Source organism: Mustela nivalis, assembly GCF_964662115.1.
Source record: "Mustela nivalis genome assembly, chromosome: 1".
NCBI lineage: Eukaryota > Metazoa > Chordata > Mammalia > Carnivora > Mustelidae > Mustela > Mustela nivalis.
The window spans coordinates 184,241,490-184,263,037 of NC_139020.1; the positions used below are offsets into that span (position 1 = coordinate 184,241,490).

The window sequence follows — 21,548 nt, forward strand, 5'->3', positions numbered from 1 at the left end:
GTGAGTAAAAAAATGGTCTTCCAGGTATGTTAGAACTTAAATGCATTGTTCTGTTATAAATTTTAGTCTTGTTGTGATCAGTGCCTGAATTTTTTCAGCTTTGTTATTTAAGTAAGTAACCCTGTTTCTAGTCAATCTAGTTAGCCTGGATTCCCGTCTAGATATTCCTATGTTACACGTCCCCTCTGGTGAGTCTCTGAGAGTGTATTTTCCCCCCTGAATGGTCAAAAAGAGTGAATACAGCATTTGCTGAGTGTTTTTCTCACTGTAGGTATACTTTTCTTCCAAATAAACCTGGTAAATCAAAATATTTATAGAAGACTCTAAGTAAAGAGTATTTCTTTTTCACAAACTAAGTGACGTATTTTCTTTTTAAAACAGCTTTATTGAGATAAAATTCACATACCATACTATTCATCCGCTGCAAGTGTCCACTGTAATGGCTTTTGGTGTATTTACAGACATGTGTGACCCTCATCACCATCCCTTTTAGAACATCCTTATCACTTGAAAAAGAAACACTGTACGCTTCAGCTGCCAACCCCTGATCTCGCCACCCCACCTCCAACAACTAATCTACTTTCTGTCTCTTTTGATTTCCTAATTGTGAACTTTTGTTTGACTAGAATCATATACTGACTGGCTTCTTTCACATTACTTTATTGATAAAGTTTATCAACATGTTTTATAATAAAAAAGGGCCAATTCACTAGGAAGATTTTGCCATTATGAATATAGGGGCACATTCTAACAGAGCACCACATACATGAAGCAAAAACTGACAGAAATAAAGGGACAAGCTGACAATTCACCAGTAATTGTTGAAACTTTAATACCCCATATTCAGTAATGGTTAGACCAGGGAGGCAGAAAATCAGTAGGAAATAGAAAACTTGGAAGATACCGTACATCAACTACACCCAGCAGATATCTGTACAACACTCTGTGCAGTGACAGCAGAATACACATTCTTCTGATGTGCACATGGAACGTTCTCCAGAATAGATCATACATGAGACCATAAAAAATAATAAGAAGAATAACTCAGTACATTTAAAAGGATAGAGGTAATACATAGTACCTTTCCTGACTACAGTGGAAAAAAGTAGAGATCAAAAACATTAAAAAATAAGAAGCTCATAAATATGTGAAAAGTAAACAGCTTGCTAAAATAACCAGTAGGTCAAAAGGGAGGTTGGAAAATACTTTGAGATGAGTAAGCATGAAGATAGAACATACCAGAATTTATAGGATGCAGGTCAAGCAATGCCTAGAGGGGAAGTTAGAGCAATCAATGGCTCTATTAAGAAAGAAGAAATATGGGATGCCTGGGTGGCTCAGTTGGTTGGGCAGCTGCCTTAGTTCAGGTCATGATCCCAGCATCCTGGGATCGAGTCCCACATTGGGCTCCTTGCTCGGTGGGAATCCTGCTTCTCCTTCTGCCTCTGCCTGCCGTTCTATCTGCCTGTGCTCTCTCTTTCTTGCTCTTGCTCTCTCTTTCTCTGACAAATAAATAAAATCTATTAAAAAAAAAAGGAAGAAATATCTCAAATCAATCATCTAATCTTCTCCTTTAAGACAGTCAAAAGGGGGGGGGGCGGTCCTGGGTGGTTTACATTTCATGTAAGACAATGATTTCATGAGGTCCTAGAAAAATACTCTCTCTGCCTGCCTCTCTGCCTACTTGTGATCTCTGTCTGTCAAATAAATAGATAAAATCTTTAAAAAAAAAAATTCAGAGGCAATGAATAGCAGTGATTCTATTCTTACATTTCATGTAAGACAATGATTTCATGAGGTCCTAGAAAAATACCTTGTCATGTGTTTTCTAGAGTTCCTGGCAGAAAAGAATATGATATTGAATCCTACTGTGTACCAGACTGTGTACCAGACTCAGCAAATGCTGTATTCACTCTTTTTGAGTGAATACTCAAAAGCCTTCGAAACTTTACTGCATATAACAATTAGATTAAGCCTTTATGGAAGACATTAAACAGGAGTATTTGTTTTTCATAAAATGAATGACACTGTTTCTTAATATTTTAAAAACTATGTACTTTTCAACATGGCCACCAAACACCTATTGTAAAAAGCTGGTTTTTGTGAAAATATCCACATGCTCTCTTTTGTTCACTTGAGATTTAACCAAACCATGAGCCCATTTCAATCCTTAGTTTTTGAGAAATCTTGCTCCAATAGAGCACGTTTTAGGCCATTGATCAAACCCATGTCTGATGCCTCATACCACCACTTTCTGCTGTGTGACTTTGGACAAGTTGCTCAACCTCTCTGAGATTTAGTTTCTTCATGTGTAAAGTAGAGGTTAATTTTCTCATTTTGAGAGGAATTGTGAGATAACATACGCAAAAGAGCCTAGTCCAATGCCTGGCCAATAGTAAGTACTTGATCAGTATGTATTCCATAGTCATTTTGATAACTTAAAAATGGACGGCCTAAATACCCGTGTAGCATGGGTATAACATATGTGGATATACTCAGGAGAGACTGGCAGAAAAGAATATGATATTGAATCCTACTGTGTACCAGACTTTGGGCTAGCTCTGTGCGCTATGGCTGGACCACAAAACAAGTTATGACAGTGTGGACTGATTTCAGTATTTAACGCCTGCTAAAATGCTCAACTTGGGCAAAATACACATCCTGGCTTAAATGGGTTGTTTAGCAATGGTTTTTATGGTCAAATATTTGAACCCTGCAAATAGGAAACAACTCTGGCTTACCCTTTGTTGTTGTTGTTGTTATTCATGTAATAAATTCTATTCATTGTATCTTAGATAAACATACTTGTCAGTTGTACAACTCTGTGGTCTGTCTTAGACTACAGGCTGCTGGCATTAAAACTTTAAAACACATTTAGGAGATGGTAGGCAAGATAACGAATGAAATTCTGTTTTTACTCCAAGTCTATTTGGGCAGGCACTCTTCATGCTTATTCGGTGTATAGTGTGGTTGATGACTTTGAGTTTGAACATTTTCACCAGCAAGACAAGCTTCAAGCCACACTCTGGACCAGCGTTTCTCAAAGCATTACCATGAATATGAATCCCCTGGAGGTCTTGTTAAACTGGAGGGTCTGGTTTTTCGAGTATGGAGTGGGGCGAAGGAGTCTGCAGTCCTTACAGGCTTGTAGGGGCTGCTGTGCTGCTGGTCCGCGGACCCCACTTTGAGCAGCAAGATTGTATAGACCTGAGGACGTAGCTAGGCAAGAGTCAGAATGAGTAGAGCTAATCTGGCATTACACACCATGGCCTCCATGGCCTGTTTATCCTCTCTGAGTTTAATCCACTTCCTTAATGGAGCCCTAAACTAAATTAATTAAAAATTCAGAGGCAGGGCACCTGGGTGGCTCAGTGGGTTAAGCCTCTGCCTTCGGCTCAGGTCATGATATCAGAGTCCTGGGATCAAGCTCCACATCGGGCTCTCTGCTTGGCGGGGAGCCTGCTTCTCCCTCTCTCTCTGCCTGCCTCTCTGCCTACTTGTGATCTCTGTCTGTCTGTCAAATAAATAGATAAAATCTTAAAAAAAAAAAAATTCAGAGGCAATGAATAGCAGTGATTCTATTCTTACATTTCATGTAAGACAATGATTTCATGAGGTCCTAGAAAAATACCTTGTCATGTGTTTTCTAGAGTTCCTTTGTATGGTCCATTAGCCTGGCCACCTCCCAGGCCTCTTTCTCCTGCATCTCATTAAATATCAAACGTGGTGTATAGGAAACATCTCCATTTCCATTCTGTAAACCTCAGTACCCTTGCTGGTCCTTACTGTATCTATGGCAAAGAACAGTGAATGGAAACTGCTTATAACCCAGCAAGACTTTGGTTACCAAATGAGAAGAGTCATAGGCAATTGTCTCCCTTAAACTCGTGCCTGATTTCCTAAGACCTTAAGTGAGCATTTATGGAAGCTTCAAGGGAAGCTAATTTCAAGTCACTTAAACCATTTCCTTAGTCACTCAGATGAGAGTGCAGATTGAATTTCACCCGTAGAGTCCACAGTGTGTAGAACTTGATTTTGTCTATAATTTGACAGCAGAGGCATCATCTTCTAAGATATGGCAAATTAAATTCTTAATATGAAAGAGAAGTGGTCTGAAATGTAATGTGTGCCCTCTGATTTGTTACAGAACACAAAAATAGTCACAGCAAAGACAAGAGGAAAATGAAAACAAGAAGATTGGGAGACAGACCTAGCCTGGCTGAAGATGTGGCTGTATTAAAAGCCAGCCTAGCAACAAAGGCCCTTTCTGCCTATAGTAACAAGACGGACAGCATCAGGGAAAAGAGGACCCACAGAAGAACAAAACGTTTTTTATCCTATCCACGGTTTGTAGAAGTGATGGTGGTGGCAGACTACAAAATGGTTTTATACCACGGACCAAACCTTCAACACTATATTTTAACTCTAATGTCAATTGTAAGTACATTCCAAAGAAGGTGATTTATGAGGTCCCTAAATGTGCCATTGGGAAATGGGTTTCCACCCCGTGCTTTGGAGGATCATTCTCAGGGCTGGCATTTCAACGATTCAGGCAAGTGACTGAAGAGAACATCAGATGATCGATTGGTTGCCTTTTTATAATAACAATAACGGTGACAGGGCGGAGTGTGTATTTTTTTAGACAATGTGCTTCCTAGTTAAAAGACATCGTTGCTAATTCTCCTGGCAGCTCTGCTAGGTAGGATTCTCATTCCCATTTTATAGATAAGAAAACCGAGCCTCAGAGGAGTTAGGTCACTTGCCCATGGTCTTGTGAAGCTAGTAAGTAGTTTAGACACTCATGTGACGTCTAGATGGTCCACTTCCCAATCCCAGTGCTCTTTGTCTAACATACACACCTGCGTGGCTAACTATGGGTCTAATTAAGTAGCCTTGGGATGAGGCCCACAGATCTATCTCTCTGTATTTTCCTACTTTCACTTCGAATAGAAAAATCAATAGATTTACATTATTAATAATAATTAGTAATTAATAATAATAATAAAATTAAAAACAGAACCAAAGACTAATCATGAAAAAGAAGTGTCATTTCCTACCCTGGCCCCTTTTCAGAGGCAACTACCATTAAAAGTTTTTTTGCCTATGTGTCTACCAGCACTGCCCAATAGAAACATAATGCAAGCCACATATGTAATTAAAAAAAAAAAAAAGTAACATTAGTTTTAATAATGTATATCAATTCCTGCCAAAATGCTGTCATTTCAAAAATTGCTGATAAGATATTTTAGTGGTTTTTTTTTCATCCAAAGTCTTCAAATTCAGTATGTGTCGTACATTCAGCGGCACATCTCATTTTAGACAAGGCACATGTCCAGTGCTCAGTGGCCACATGTGGCAAGTGGCTACCATATTGGATAACATGACCAAATACGTGTGCATATACAATATTTCTCAAACCAAAATAGAACATTCTTTTTTTTTTTTTTTAAGATTTTATTTATTTATTTGACAGAGAGAAATCACAAGTAGATTGAGAGGCAGGCAGAGAGAGAGAGAGGGAAGCAGGCTCCCTGCTGAGCAGAGAGCCCGATGCGGGACTCGATCCCAGGACCCTGAGATCATGACCTGAGCCGAAGGCAGCGGCTTAACCCACTGAGCCACCCAGGCGCCCCCAAAATAGAACATTCTAATACACCATTTTAAATACTGTTCTTTTCTTTTAAAAATGTTGGAGATTGTTCTATAATAGTGCATACAATCTACCCTCATTCATTTTAGGACTCAACACAGCATTTATTCCAATAGATTGACCTTAATTTATGTAAACCAGAACCTACTTTTAACAAATTCCCCCAAAAGATTGTGAAAAGCAGCTGTGTTTGTGAGCTTTGCTTTAAGAGTTCTTTTTCCCTCTCCCTGGCCTATGCTTTTTCCTTGCCTTTCCCCCTCACTCCTACCAACCAGTCCCTTGTGCTCCCCACCCCACACCTCACCCCACTTGACCTGCACTCCCCCCTCGCTTCCCTTCCCCATGCTCAGCCCCCCAGGCCCTAGCCCTCTCCTGTCCTGGAGGAGGGAGAGGAAAACCTAATCACACCTTGCCCAGACTCAAGTCTATTTCCAGCCCATGAATTCAGACCCCTCAGGAGAATTTCAGTTATGAGCCTGGGTTTTGGGTCAGATTGATGTAGGTTGAGCATTTTGGCTCTGCCACTCAGCATGGTCTATAGTCTTGGGAAAGTTACTTAAATCCTCTGAGCCGTAGTTTTCTCACCTGTTGTGCAAAGATTGTGATAGCCTAGAGTTTTGCTCTGGGGACCAAATGCCGAAGTGTGTGCAATTTTCAGCAAGGATCTAGTAACACAATAAGCATTCAATGAACGTTAACTCTCACAGTTAATGATAATAATGAAAACCAACCCAACCCAACCCAAACCAAACCAAATGGGTTACTAGGTTGTGAAGCACACAAAGGAGAGTTAAACATGAAGAACAGCTGTATTAGCAACGTAGTCAATGTGAGATTCCATACTTGGGCAATCTGGGACTTCTACTGGGATGAAAGAGCTTGATCAAAAATAAATATCCAGTGTTATATGAATATCCAAAGAACTGTTAAGTTGTGTGGCAATGCAGTTTCCGAGGAAAATGCTTTGAAATTTAAACTTGTTGGGATTCATTCTTATCTGAAACTGCCATCTATGAATTTTTCAAAGAGAGTGTTAAGAAATGTTTGTTGAGTGAATGCAAATTCGAACCTACCAAATGCATATGTTTGCATGAAAACATGGAAAGAATTGGAGCCAGGGCGTAAGAAGTGAATTGCTTATTGCTTACACAGAGTTCACAATTAACCTTGAAAAATTTATCTCGGTTGCAGGTAGCCTCTATCTATAAAGACCCAAGTATTGGAAATTTAATTAATATTGTTATTGTGAACTTAGTTGTGATTCATAATGAACAGGTAATCAAGTTTTTTTTTTCTTCTTTCTTGTACATGTATCCGAAATGGCATGTCTCATTGGTGTTGGTACAATGGGCCAATCATAATTCTTTTCTGCATTTAGGAAGGACCTTCCATTTCTTTTAATGCCCAGGCAACTTTAAAAAATTTTTGCCAGTGGCAACACTCGAAGAAGTCTCAAGGTGGAATCCAGCATGATACTGCTGTTCTTGTAACCAGGTATACGGATTTCTCATTCCTCAAATCTTCCAGTTTTCCAGTCACGTTGGTGGGACAAGGTCATATATTCTTGGTAACCAGCCCCTCGCATAAGGTTCACAAACCCTTAGTCCTGTGCATTGCAGGATGTTCAACAGCATCTACAGTCTCTTCCTACTACCTATCAGTAGCCTCTCCTCTCGATTGTAATAACCAACAATGTTTCTGGGGTTGGGGGAGCAAAGTCATCCCGATTGCTTAACAGGAGCCAAGAGGTGCCAAGAAGGCAATCGATATGTCAGGTGGGCCCAACAGTAAACACCCTTAGATGAAAGGCAGTTGCTCTTCAGATGGAGCTGGTTGTTACCACGCCACAAAGGCGTCTGGTGTCGCCAACTTCTGTAATTTTGCAAAAAGTCAGAAATTCGGGTTTTTCTTTGAAGTGAAATCTTCCAATTTTTACATGGTAGAGACAAACTCAAAGCTATTTAAAATGCCGTGTAGGGCAACAAAGAAGAGTGCTGTCCTGGTTGTAATTCCCCTTGGCCACCTTGGAGATAGTCACAGTCACTGACTAGTAGGTGAGCTGATGCCATAGGTATTTAGAGCCTTTTCAGGAACACACAGTAGGAGGGAAAGCCCAGGTTGGAGAGGTTTTTCACTGACTCTATAGCTCCCCCTGTGGCAGAAGAAACCCTCGATGTAGCTTTTAATCCCTATGTCACTGGTTCCCAAGCTTTTTTGAGTTAGAAACCCTCCGCCTCGTCAGTTTCCTCTTTGTAACCTCCTCCCCCGCAAGGTGGGCGCTGTAGTGAATGTCTAGGAGACGGTCAATTGTTTACTTGTGTTGACATTGACTCTTAGATGTTATCATGGCCCTAAGTCTGTTTTGCTTTCAGACAGGATATCTGCAGAGCTCATGACAAGTGTGATACTTTAGGTGAGTCTCCTATGCCCCTCCTCTAGGGCTACAACACTTTCCTGCATTTTTATTTCAAGCCACAATTGCTTTTTCAAGTAAATCCTTCTTCGCTTTCCTTTGAACAGGTCTTGCTGAGCTGGGCACCATCTGTGATCCCTACAGAAGCTGTTCTATTAGTGAAGACAGTGGATTGAGTACGGCTTTCACAATAGCCCATGAGCTGGGCCATGTGTATGTTTCCTTTTTGCATTTTCATTTGATTCCGAGTGACCTAAAACTTTTCTTCCTTTGCATCAGGGAGTATCCCCTTGATCTGAGAGAGTGAAAGTCACTTCTTGAATCACAACAGAAATTTCAGGGTTGAAGAGCCTCAAAACTAGTTGACTCTAGAAAGCTGAGTGGCACAGTGCCCCCTCTTTACCCATAGTTGACGTGCATCTTGGGTTTAACCACACACATTTTGTGGGCAACATCCAACATCTAGTCTTCTCCTTTCCTGCTGGGAATTGGAGGAATGAGCCCTTTCCAGCCCACCCACTGAAGCAGAGCATTCATTAGATTAAGAAACTTTCCTGAGTAACATCTTTATCTGGAAGGGTCTCCCTCCATTGCCTTCATTCACAAGATTTTCCAAAATCCAGATGGTTCCTGACTGTAAATAGACAAGGCTTTCATTCAGACATCCAGCCTCTGGACGCAGTGAGGTCCCTCTTTTAGAGAAGAGATTGAGCAAAAGAAACAGAGAAGAAAACATTTCCTAACTATAGTCACTTAGTTTCATTATGAAATTGGCTTTTCCTTTTTATTCTTTAGAAACAGAGCATAGCTAGAACGTGAGGTGAAACAGTGTAAATTCACCAAGGAATTATTCTGATTTTGGATCTGTATTGTTTTCTTTTTAGAGTGATTTAATTACCCTTACTTTTAAAAATAATTTTCTCAAAAGATGTCACAGATATAGTTGTATGTTGATTTCTATGTCTGTGTTAACCTTGTTTAGAGGCAAATAATCTATTAAGCAAGTTTTTTATTCAACAAATGCTTTTTGAAGGCACCTATGTGCAGTGTGCTATTCTAGAAGTGAAGCAAGATGCATATATAGAGACATCTCCAATTTAGTTCAACATATAATAGGTATATTTTGAAACTAGGAACCTTCAAGCATATTTTAAGAAAACACCTGTTTTCTTTTCTGCAAAAAGAAAACCCAGTATTTATAGCACAAAAGAAGCATGGCTTTCATTAAGCAGTTGTGGTGGGCCAGAGTCCTGCTTAGTCAGCTTCCTCTCTCTCTCTCCTTTTGATTTCTGAAATATTTTTGTGAAACTCAAGGATTTCTTGGAGCTCAGTTTGAAAACTGATCTACCAGCATTTCCCAATACACAAGGGCTCCAGCACAATTCCAAGAGAATGGTCTGGAGGGGCAGAAAAAGGAGGTTTATAGTCAATTCATTAAAAAACAATTTTTTTTTCTTCCTGGTCTAGCCCTGCTTAGAGTCACAAGGCTCAGCAACATAAAGTAAAGGCTCTGACAAGTCCTGTATTAAAATAAACTGCTTAGTTTTCTTTAACTCAGTTTTCCCAAACTTATTTTAATAGGCTCTTTGGGGGATTTTTGTTTGTTTTGCATAAAATCTAGTAAATTCCTTTAGACCTTTAAATAGGAGGTATAGATTTGACCATGAAGAATAGGGTGGCATTTCAACAAGACAGCCATTCCTTCCTCAGGAGACCAGAGTGAGGAAAGTTAGAGTTGGAATGTATCCAAAGGGCTAGAGTTTCTGTGATTAACAGATTAACCATCACGTATAATCTACAGTTAAGAAAGGTATACTATAAAGTATACTACTGTATAGTATACTATAAAGAAATATAGTTAATTTCTTCCTCACAGGAGCTTAGAAATTCCTTTTAGGATAGCTGGTTTATAAAGTTGACATTTTAAGGACAGTGAGAATTTTAATTAGCAAAAACTAAATATTTTCAGCCACAGAGAGCCTCAGCTGTGTGACTATACAGTTAACAAACATCTCCCAACACAAAAACCATGTCTCTGGCATGGGTCTAAGAGTTTTTACTCACATTAGGTCCCTAATGGTAGATATCCTCACATGGTAGATATCATGTCCCTGTCAAACGACCTCAGCAATATTAAATCGCTTCAAGTCTGTTTGTTCATGCTGGGGTACCATGTAGTATTGGGGTACCAGCTCTAACAGGGAAACTGGGAGCCAGATACTCAAATTCTAGACTGAATTGTGCTAATTCTGCATTGTCTTTGGTTTGAGAAAAATGTATGCTCTTTCCCTCACTATTAGGTGGGACTAATATATATGCACGTCATCTGAGAGAGGTGTCAGGAAGTTTTCTAAAAAATGAAATAATTGGGAAATGGTGAGAGTTATTAGCTAAATGAAAAGTAAATTTCTAGCCCAATAGGGAATTCTTTTCGTTTTGGTGCTTTGTCTCATAGAGTTAGGTTTGCTTATATTTAATGGAGTATGAATATCTTTTTTTAAAATTTGCTACAGTACTTTGTAGCAGATTTTCTAATGAACTTCTTAAAGATGTAAACATTAAGTTGTTACAGTCATGACTCATGACTCTCTGATAACATAAAACCCTGCTGGGGGAAAAAAGCTATCGATCTTGTATTTGTTGAGTATCTTTGGACGCTTCAAAAACAAAACAAAACAAAACAAAACAAAAAACAGCTCCTACCTTCTCATACCTGCTTCCAGAGGCACAAAATCTGAGTGGGGGGAGGAATTTGGAAAGTAACTGAATCTTTCCTGGATACAGGGATTCTTACACGACCTTCCTGAAAATCTTCCACAATTTGTCTAATAGGAGGGAATTTAAATCAGGCTGGAGTGGTTTCCAATGCCAGCTCCTTCACCCCATCACCCTTGTGACCTTAAACAAGTAATTCAGTCTCTCTACGACTCGTATTTTCTCATCTATAAAATGCAGATCATAATAGCACTTTTCACATAAGGTAGTTAAATGAAATAAAGCATCTAACCCAATTAACACATTGCCTGGTATGTTGTGAATGCAAAAAAAAAAAGTCTCAGTTCTTATTTTTTAGTAAGTGCTCAGTGAATATTACAGTCTAGCCCCTGCTGTGAGCAAACGTGCCTGACATTTGAATGAAAAGAAGTTCTCTGTTGGTTTGATGAAGTAAACTTGATTTTATCTGGGCATGTTTGGGATGATGAGTAAACGCCTTCTTCACACCACAGAAAAACAACCAACCATGATTTGAGGCTCTTGCGTGGGTTGGGTTTCCCACTGTAGGTGTGACACTGACTTTGCAGTTGGGAACAGGAAACAGGGACATTCTTTTAAGAAAATAGGCTCTTAAGCCTGAAAACCCACTATTCTTTTTAACCTAGACCGATGAAGGTTTTCTGTCTCGTAATTTCCATCTGGCAATTATTCCTGTGGGCCATTATTGAAGAGCCCAAGTTGTTTGAGAAGAAAAAGAAAACCAGACCCAGGAGAAATGAATGGAATGGACTTGACAGGCTGTGATTCCAGCTTTCAGATTCACATGGAATACATGTCCATCTTCTGTCTAGCTCGCTGATCTCCCTGATGCAAGATGAACTAGTGGAGGGGATTCCCCCCTAAATGCAAAATTAGCCCCATGCACCAATTTTGTGACGGGGGAGGCATCCAGAGAGGACATCCCCTCTGAGTTCATGAGTTCATTACCAGAGCTGAGAATGGCATGTGGGTCATAGAACTGATGTTTCTAGATTGAGAAATGCTTCCTATCATTCCCCCCACCCCATTTCCTCCAGCGAAGCCAAGAATGGCAAGTATGTGTTAATGCCACTGCGGAGTTCCCTCCCAGGCCCGAGAGGACATTGGTACTCCATCATAGCCTTTTCTCAGGGCAGAACCTGGATTCGTTTCAGAATCCTTTTGTGCCCAACTTTTGAGGAAGCAGTACCAATCCATCGGCGTTGGCAGGAAGCATGAAACTATTTGCCCCGTCTGCGTTAAGCCGGTGGAATTGGCATGCTTCTAGTTTCTACGCTTTCAGCTTTCCTTAATGGGTTTTATTGTGCACGAACTTCCCATACCTTTATAATGATATACCTGCGTGGCTGTGTCATTTGTCAACCTAACCCCAAAGGAGGAGATGTCAAGACCCATAGTGAGCCTCTTATTAGAAAGTTTTTGGCTTCAAGGTTTGACACTTGAAGGACTCTTTATATTTGCAGTGTTATCATAACTTGCCAAATTCTTGACTCTATAAGTTGGCCTTGAACGGCTTATTAGGAATTCCCACTACTGTATTCTAGCATGAACTACAGCACGCTCGGAGCGTCTGCAATTCCAAAAAAAGACTCTTAACCCAGATAATGCACCCTGTGATGTCATTTTTTTATATATATACATTAAAGGCACTTTGTATTAACTTGGGTGAGAATCACGTTCTCTGCTCCACTCCTTCTTCAACCATCTAGGAAGTTTTCTCCTGCTCCCCAGGATGTGGGTTCCTATTCAAAATGCAGAAGGCAGTTAACATTTTTCTCTTGGACAGGTGCCCCCTTGAACCAATGATAAGAACTCGGTGCTTTGGTATTCATTGTCGTCCCTGTCTTTGTGTCTTTGACCTTAGGTTTAACATGCCTCATGATGACAACAACAAGTGCAAGGAGGAAGGCGTCAAGAGCCCCCAGCATGTCATGGCTCCGACGCTGAACTTCTACACCAACCCCTGGTTGTGGTCAAAATGTAGTCGAAAATATATCACTGAGTTTTTAGAGTAAGACTTCAACTTTCTTTGAGCCCGGGCTTCTAGTGTCTGGTCTCTGGGTAGCGAGCTCATTGTGGGAAAGAAAATGTAGAGTCAAGCATTCCTTTGGAGTTGTTATTTTTGTTGACATTCCTGGGAGGAGGTAAAAAAAAAAAACAACCTCTCTGACATCTGTGCCGTTCCTCTCCTGGCCCGAGTTTCGAAGATTACAGACGGAGCTCAAGAGAAGGCCGGGATCTTAAAGCAAATATGTAAATGTGGCTTCATTCTTGGTGAAGCGATGAATTCTGTTCAGGCCTTGGGGGGAGGACCCATGAATGTGAAGAGGCGATGAGGGAAGGCCACAGAATTCTTGTGGTTCTGACTTAGTAATTTTGGCTCCGAAAAGGAGAGGGTGGCGAGATGTCCCACAAGAGGGTTATGGGGGTGGGTGAAGATCACACAGACCGCCATGTGGTTGAATTAAGAACATTCTTCCTCTGTCTCTCTCTTTCCCTCCCTCCCTCTCTCTCTCTCTCCTTCTTTCTTTTCTTTCCCTTGGTTTGTTTTTTAAGCTTCCTGCCAGGCAGCGCAGAGATCCAATTACATTATACAATATCCCCGTGTCACAGATTCATGGCTCTTCTCTCCCAGATGTACGAAAGGTTAAGTGATGGTCCAAGGTCACTGGGTGTCTATTTCTCCAGCCACGGGGAAGTGGGGCCTTATTAATCAGAACTCACCAGGTGTGAATTTTCCAGAAGAGGTGTTTACAGAAAAGTGAAAGAACTCGAGGGTTGCTGTTTTTCTCGCCAACCAGATGGCCTGAAGTCTTTCTTCTTAGAGTTGTTGATTCACCTACTCTTCTACTCAGCAAACATTTACCAAAGACCTGTTGCTATGGTGTTTAGAGCCCCAGGCTTGGGTGAAAAAGACGCTATCTTTGCCCCTAAGAAGCTTACAGTCTATTGGAGAGGAGAGTAAAAAATAAGCAGATAATTGCCCCAAACTGTGACAAACGCTGTAAAAGCTGCATGTTTCCTACTGACTGTTTTGTGTGGAGAGCCAGTGGTTCCTCAGACGAGTATACACCAAAAATGGAGCTTCCGCTTTTGGATGTTAGCCTGGGACGTAAAGAATAAAGCTCATCCGATAAAGGAACTGTCCTCTCTACCTTTAATGTGACGGGATGGCCTTCACTTTCATCTGGACCCCTTAACAGCCCCTTCTCGTCATGGCTCTCACCATCTGTGTTTTTCTGCTTTCCATAGCACCGGTTACGGCGAGTGTTTGCTTAATGAACCTGAATCCAGATCCTACCCTTTGCCTCCCCAACTGCCAGGCCTCCTGTACGACGTGAATAAACAATGTGAATTGATTTTTGGACCAGGTTCTCAGGTGTGCCCATACATGGTAAGTGTTTGGGGGCCACTTCTGCCCCTGTCCATCGATTCTGGCTGTTTTTAATCCACGGTTTCCCAAGGGCTTCTCACTCTCACGTAAACCACGGGTGGCCAAGTGGAGAATGGTCCATTGACCATTAATGACCACAGACATAAGGACGATGACGATCAGCTGTGACAGCGCTCGCTGTTAAATGGTGCTTTACCTGTGCATTCTCACTTCTCTGTCGTGATGGCCCAGAAGGGAGATGTCATTACCATTTTCATTTTGCACGTGGGAAAGTGAGATTCAGAGAGGACAGGGGGACCGGGCCAGTAGTGGCGTAGCTCAGCCCTTTCCTCTCCTCGGCTCCTTTCATCCCCACTGACTTGTCTGGATGACCTTTGTAACAGGGACTCTTCTAGATTCGGTAAAGGTCATTCATGAGACAAACCTGTGTCCCTGTTGTAGCTTGTCAGGGCTGTGCCCTCTGACCCCGTGGGGCTTGAAATCCTTTCTGGCAATAGGTAGCTTAACTGATGAGTGTGGGATATTTTAATGTGTATGTTGTGGACACTTGGACCAATGATACCCCGTGGTTATCAGGAAGCAAATGGTCAAAAATGTGCTTTTCTGAGGTACCCCACTCTCTTCCTTTGGGTGTCTGGTTGGTGGTTTTGGTGGGAGAGACATTGGAAATACCAGGGGAATTGTGAAGTACACTGATTCCATGGAAAGAATAAAAATTTTTAAGTGAAACTCACCCCAGATGATATTCCTTTCTGTGTTTCCCATGATAGCAAACATCACCCTTTTACCCCACCTGAAGTCCTGCTAGACGTAGTCCTTGGAATATTTTATCAATCATCATATGGAGAAAAAAAATGTGTTTGTAACCTATGCTATCTTGTTGGCAAAACATTAGTTGAAAGCAACCCTTGCCTGGTTCCATATCATCTAATCACATTGTCACTGGCTTGTTGTTTAACCCAACTGAACAGATGCAGTGTAGACGACTCTGGTGCAATAATGTGGATGGAGTATGCCGGACTCAGCACACACCCTGGGCAGATGGGACCGAGTGTGAGCCCGGAAAGGCAAGTAGCACCCCAGAGGTAGCAGAAGTGGGCACGATTTTAGCTGTCGTTTTAGTCACCGTTGTTTAGAGTATACAACACAGTGTGTTTCAGCATGTGTCATACTTTTGGGGGGTAAGAGGTTCAATTTTGCTTTCGAAAATTATGAGAACTTACATTCTAGGATAATACTGATACAAGACACAGAGCGAGCATTATTGCCTCAATTTGGAAAACATCCTTTCTCTCATTTTAACGTTCCTGCAATCCCAACACGCTGTTTGGTTTAACGCGAGACAGTGTTTCTTTTCTGCTTTGTCTTTTTTGTCTTTGTCTTCTCTTTGTCTGTTTCTGGGGCGGCAATGGAAGGCTGGTTTTTAAGTTGATGGAGCATCTTAAAATCAAGGAGACACAGGGGCACCTGGGTGGCTCCGTCACCTGAGCCTCTGACTCTTGATTTTGGCTCAGGTCACGATCTCAGGGCTGTGGGATGGAGCCCGCGTCGGGCTCCACGCTCAGCACAGGCTCTGTTTGAGATTCTCTCCCTCTCCTTCTGTCCCTCCCCCAGCTCATGCTCGCTTGCTCTCTCTCTCTCTCTCTCTCTCAAATAAAATAAATGAAATTTCAAAAATCAAAGAAACACAGAAATACAGCAAACTTCCTTTGTTCACTACTGGGATACCAGGCTTTTTCCAGCCTGCGTTGGTCCCTTTAAAGAGCTGTGATGTCACCTGGGAAATATGCAAATGTATGTTGTGAGTTGGTTATAATGATTCCCACTTACTTGTTAATAACCAAAAATAAATAAAAATCTGTTCCTTATACAGCCTGGAAATAACAATGCCCCCCACACCTAGGAGTATGACTCGTACAAACTTCTGTACCTGGTATCCATCTAGAAACTAAAAAGTTGCTATATTATCATCATCACCATCCAAAACATGGGCTACTTAAAGTTTTAGATCTAAACCTGATTTTTTTTTAATCCCTATGGCAAAGGGCATTCTTTCTCTCACCACTCATGCTATCCCTGGGCTATATTCTGACTGTGTTGACATCCTTACATGTATTTTTCCTTTCTACTCTCCTCCTCCCATCGTCCACTTCACTCACTTCTAATATCCTGTTCTCTTCTTCTTTGCCTCCACTTTGGAGGAATGAGTAGCACTCAGCATGTTTCTATGGAAGGGGTCCTCAGAAGTGATCGACTTGAATGCTCCCTTCCCCGATTTTATATTTTATTTATTTATTTATTTATTTATTTATTTTTAGGGCAGTGTCCCCACACTCCAGCCCCTCCCCACCCCATATTCCTCCTTTGCTTTGTCTGAAGGGGCCACAGAGTCTCCCTATAATTGCAGTACCTCGGGCTCACTGAGCTCCTCTGTCTCCAGTGCTCAAGCAGGAGGACCAGTGGCTTCCTTACCCATCTGCCTTGGTGATTGTAAAGTGATGTGAGCTGGAGGGTATGAATGTTATTTGAAAAATTATAAAGTTCTGTCCACAAAAAATTAAAAACGACAATGAAGCTGATTTTATACTTGACTTACTTGGAGACTAAATCAACTCATGTTCTCACTTCTTGATGGCTAAGACCTCAGCAGCAGAGAATATAGCTTTGTCCAATGAATAGACGAACCGAAGCTATGTATGACCATGGGCACTACAGCTTTTGCACCTTTCATAAGCATAAGAAGAGATAGATGTCCTTAGCCAGGAAGAATTTTTCGCTTTTTGTGGAACATTTAACTTAAGCGCTTTGATGGCCAGAAGATCATAGATTTGAGTGGGATTGTGGTTCTCAGGTTTCCTTGACAACCATTAAGCATTCATTCATTCTTACAAAATGACAATGTGGCCTCCGAGTCCTGCTTAAAGCACAGTGACCCAGACAGGTGCTAGCAGCTGATGTAAGATGACAACAGACTATATACCTCATTGATAACTGGATTAGTTGGCTTGAGTCCGAGCCTGCCCACTCTATTACTTAAATTAATTCTCTTTGAGCTCAGAAAAATCACTGGGCTTGTGTTAAGGTTCTTTGCCAGTCTGAGGCACCCACCTACTAAGTCTGTTTCTGATCTATGTTATTGCTGGAAAAACCGTAACAAAGAGTTTCGGTACTAGGATGAAGTGAATTATGTTCCGTGACATTGTGGCAGACAGGCTACCAACCTCACCATAGCCAGGGCCGTATCTCAATCATCCTCCAACAGAAAAGAATTCGGGAGAAAGTCTGTTGTATCTTTTTCCAATCTTCTGTTTTTGTAACAGAAGCAGGAGATAAGGGATGGCAGGGTAATCTTATACCTGAGGGATGGGGAAATTTGGAGGTCTTTCAGAAGTCATTTTCCATGTACGCTTGTGTTTGGCAAGAGCAAGAGACTTCAAGGCATTCCAAAGGGCAGGACACTCAGAGAAGCGACTATGCGGAGAACATGATAGGTACTGTTTTAGAAAAAGTGGCCAAGCCTAGCAGCTTCTATTAAAAATGCAGCCATATGTGTGTTTCTTTCCCTGAAGAGCATTTATGCATGTTGCAAACACAGAAGATGGTGTATCTGTTGGCATAGGAATTCTTTGTGTGGTTTTTTTTGTTTTTGTTTTTGTTTTGTTTTGTTTTTCATTTTGTTCTGGTTTGTTTTTTGTTTTACTTTTGTTTTTGTTTTATTTTTTTGAATTGGCAGTAAAACCATATGCCTTTTCTCCAACCAATTTGGATTCCCTTTGTGGTGGGCTTAATTTTTCCTTTTTTTTTTTTTTTTTTTGTTTCTTTCTCTTCTTTCTGCCCTGCTCCCTCAGCAGTGATCTGTCTTGGGCTGCTGACACAATGTTATTTTGATGAATGACTCTAATTCTCTTTATTTTCTCCATTCTCTTGTTAAGCCCATTAACATTTCATTTTAACCCCGTTCGTGAGTCTGAGGTTTGAAACTCTTATTTTAAGCTTTCTTGGGACAAAATGGACCTCCAAGTCCCTCTTCCAAACTCCTTAAAAAAGATGTGTTTAGGTAAAATACCATTTAAATGGTTCTAGATGCTTTTAGAAAAGGTTGACTATTGTTTGGCTAGGACTGTACCAGCTCCTTAGTGCTTTGTTACGATGTGGTGGCTATTCCAGCACGCAGGTATTGTTTATCGAATTTGCCTGCTAAAATAAGGTCATTGTGGTAAATATCTCCCAAAGAGCCCTGATTACCAGCCTCTGTCACTTCAGGCACTTCTCCTATTCTTCTCAGCTCTTCTTGTCATTCCCTTTCTACCTATCAGTGGTCATATCAGTAAGGAACATTTGATTTGCAGACCAGTTTTTAATTAGAAGTATAGGAATATCTCATTACTTTGTAGGATTTATAAAATGTGTTTCTAGCAGGAAGATTTGAGGGCTGAATCTGAGGGTCATGTTCTATGACTCCAATTGAATATTAATTAAGAATTTTGTTTAGGTGAGATCCAGTTATAGTAATGTAATCAAATTGGCTCTTTTTTTCTGACACACACAAAAAAACTAGTCCCAAACTAGGCAGGTTATGGGACTGTTGTGGCAGCTCCATAAATCTAATTTCTTCCTGTTCCATTATCATATGCAAATGAACTTCATCCTCAAGGTCACAGAATGGCTGTAGCAACTCCAGCCATCAAGTGGGAGTTCCAGGCAGAATGAAGCCAAGGGGCAGGGGACAAAGAGGCAAAAGGACCTTCCTAGGAATATCAGCCAGTGAAGTCTGCTGACATCTCTTTGACTACTCTTATCTGTACAAGGCTCTGGGAAAATAATGTAGTCTATTTCCAAGGAGAACAGAGAGACTGGATATCGGGTGGACCACTTGGGAGTCTCAGCCTCACCTAACCATGTCATTAATCTTGCTTTTATTTTAATTTTTTCTTTGTTTACATGCCAAAATCAGTGTCCCCATTTGCTCACAATTGAGAGGCAGCATGTGTCACAGTGAAGAGTGCACACTTGAGTCAGACTGTGTTTCGATCTCAGCTCTGCCCCTTACTGATATTTGGTATCAACCTGTCTGTGCCTCCGTTTTCTTTTCAGTAGAAATGGGGGTGATAAGAGTACCTATTTTATAGTGTGCTAGGAGGACTATGTTAATATCTATCTATGCTTAGAACACTGCCTGACCAATACTAAGAGCCCTGAGAATGTTTGTCAGTGTCCTGCTGACTTTATTTAAGTCAGGTCCTCTATGTGTTTCACTGTATACTAGGTACTTCAGATGTGCTGTGTCTCATGTTCTACTCAAGACAACTTTGGCATGTTGGTCTCCATTTTTTAGCAACACTGTAGGAACAGTCAGGGACTCACCTAGGGTCACAGGGTTAGTCTGTGGGAGAGACCTGGCTCCCCACTTGGCCTGCCAAGCTTTGGCCTTCCAAGACCTCCGCTGTCCAGTATAGCCTCCAGCAGCTACAAGTGCCTAGTGAACCCTTCAAATGTCACTCTGAACCAAGATGTGCTTAAGTGAAAATACACACCAGGTGTTAAAGACCTAGTATGAAAAAAAAATGTAAAAAAAAAAAACAAAAAACAACCATAATTTTATATTGATTCCATACAGAAATAATAATGTTCAGCTATTTTGAGCTAAATAAAAGGTATTAAAATTCATTTCAGTTTTCCTTTTACTTGTTTTAATGTGGTTTCTAAACATTTAAAATAAATTTTAAAACATGTGGCTTCTGGCACGTTCTCGCTGGATGGCGGAGCTGCAGACCCAGGCTACCTCTCTCATTTGTTTTTATGTGCGTATGTTCCAATAAATGTTCACAACCCCCGTAAAGACCATTGTGAAGAGGATGTCCGAGAGTGACGTCACCCCCTCTCCCTCTGCCCACATTTCTTGGGCATAGAAGTGCCCAGGATCTTTGAATGTAGAACCTTTTAAGCCTTAGCCACGCAGCCCCCGGGACAGGGGACATCCTCAGACACCCCAGCAGAGTTGTTGCAAGAGAGGACGCTGCAAAACAGAGAAAGCTTAATTGTGCTCTCGGAATAATCGTTCACCGAGGCTTCTGTGCGGCTGCTCCTTGCATTGGGGACCTTCACCTGCGCCTTACTTGTCCGCTTTCCCAGCACGCTCCCCCACCCCCGGCCGCTGTGGGTCTGCCTCTGCCTGTGGCCTCCCTGCAGATAAATCACGGCAGCCGGCCATCACCAGCTCCACTTGAGAGATCTGAGCGAGCCGCGGGGCGTCACCTCCTGCCGCCCCTGCCTCCACTCCGCTTTTGTCCGCTGCTCAGTGACCTCGGCTTTGTGTCAGGGCCTCACACCCCAACAATGGCAGAGGGTTGAAATGGGCTTCTCCGAATCCCTTGTCCTGCTGAGGAGTTTTATTCTGTTTTGTTTCGTCTTAAGCATCATGGCCTTCTTCCTGCTGTAGGCTGGAGACTCTGAAGCCATGAGTCACAAAAAAGCCATAAAGTTTAGGGCTGTCGGTAATCTGTCCATTTTGCTCTGGTCTCATCCTGTGTGCTTTGGTGAAGTGAGTTTATGGGAATCATGTAACTTGCTTTTTTTTTTTTTTTCTCCTCTCCCACCTAATTAAAATTGGCTTTTCAAATCCGCGGGGAGCAATAAAATATATTTTACCGGGCTCCCAGCGTCTCTGAGCCTTCTTAATGGAGAGACGCTCTACAAATCCAGGAACTCGTGTTGGCCCCGTCTACAACCAGTCTGCCCACTTCCTCTCCTCATTTTTTCCAAGTAGACTAATTGGGCACTTCGAAGCCAGCTACAGGGGTTAGCCTGACTGCCTGGAGCCAGTCACTCCTGGGCTCATTTCAGTCAAGCAAGCGGTAAATGAAGACAGGACCTAAAATCCTTAAGTACAAGATGAAAACCCCTACTGTTTCCATTATTCATATAGAATGTGGCCATATAATGATGAAAATCCCTACTGTTTCCATTATTCATATAGAAAATGGCAGCATTTCAAACCAGCACATGGTGGGGTTGGGAGGCGGAATGAAGTATGGTACATACTCAAAAGGGTAGCGGGTCCTACGATGTCTCCAGCACCGATCTCTCCCTCACTGTTCCCCTTATTAAATACAGCACTGCAAGTTTGGATTTTGTGTCCCCAAAGAAATGGAGGCCCCCGTGACGGATGGATCCTGGGGAAGTTGGAGTCCCTTTGGAACCTGCTCAAGAACGTGTGGAGGGGGCATCAAAACAGCTATTCGGGAGTGCAACAGACCAGAGTAAGTCCTAGAAATTCTTGCTGTCGCTTTATCGGCATAGCATGAGTGGCACCTTCCAGAAGGGAATGATGTAGCTGG

General features: G+C 41.7%; 1 protein-coding gene across 5 annotated transcripts in view; it reads left to right on the forward strand.

The window, feature by feature from the left end:
• Nucleotides 1–21,548, forward strand: part of ADAMTS9 (ADAM metallopeptidase with thrombospondin type 1 motif 9) — a 166,309-nt gene that overhangs the window by 25,793 nt on the left and 118,968 nt on the right. For all 5 annotated transcript variants that reach the window (XM_082726988.1, XM_082726986.1, XM_082726985.1 and 2 more), the window contains exons 4-12: nt 4,148–4,437; nt 6,842–6,925; nt 7,029–7,144; nt 8,023–8,063; nt 8,171–8,276; nt 12,682–12,828; nt 14,070–14,211; nt 15,183–15,278; nt 21,325–21,470. In XM_082726988.1, the coding sequence (XP_082583114.1) occupies nt 4,148–4,437; nt 6,842–6,925; nt 7,029–7,144; nt 8,023–8,063; nt 8,171–8,276; nt 12,682–12,828; nt 14,070–14,211; nt 15,183–15,278; nt 21,325–21,470 (1,168 nt within the window). The remainder of the gene's footprint in view (nt 1–4,147; nt 4,438–6,841; nt 6,926–7,028; nt 7,145–8,022; nt 8,064–8,170; nt 8,277–12,681; nt 12,829–14,069; nt 14,212–15,182; nt 15,279–21,324; nt 21,471–21,548) is intronic.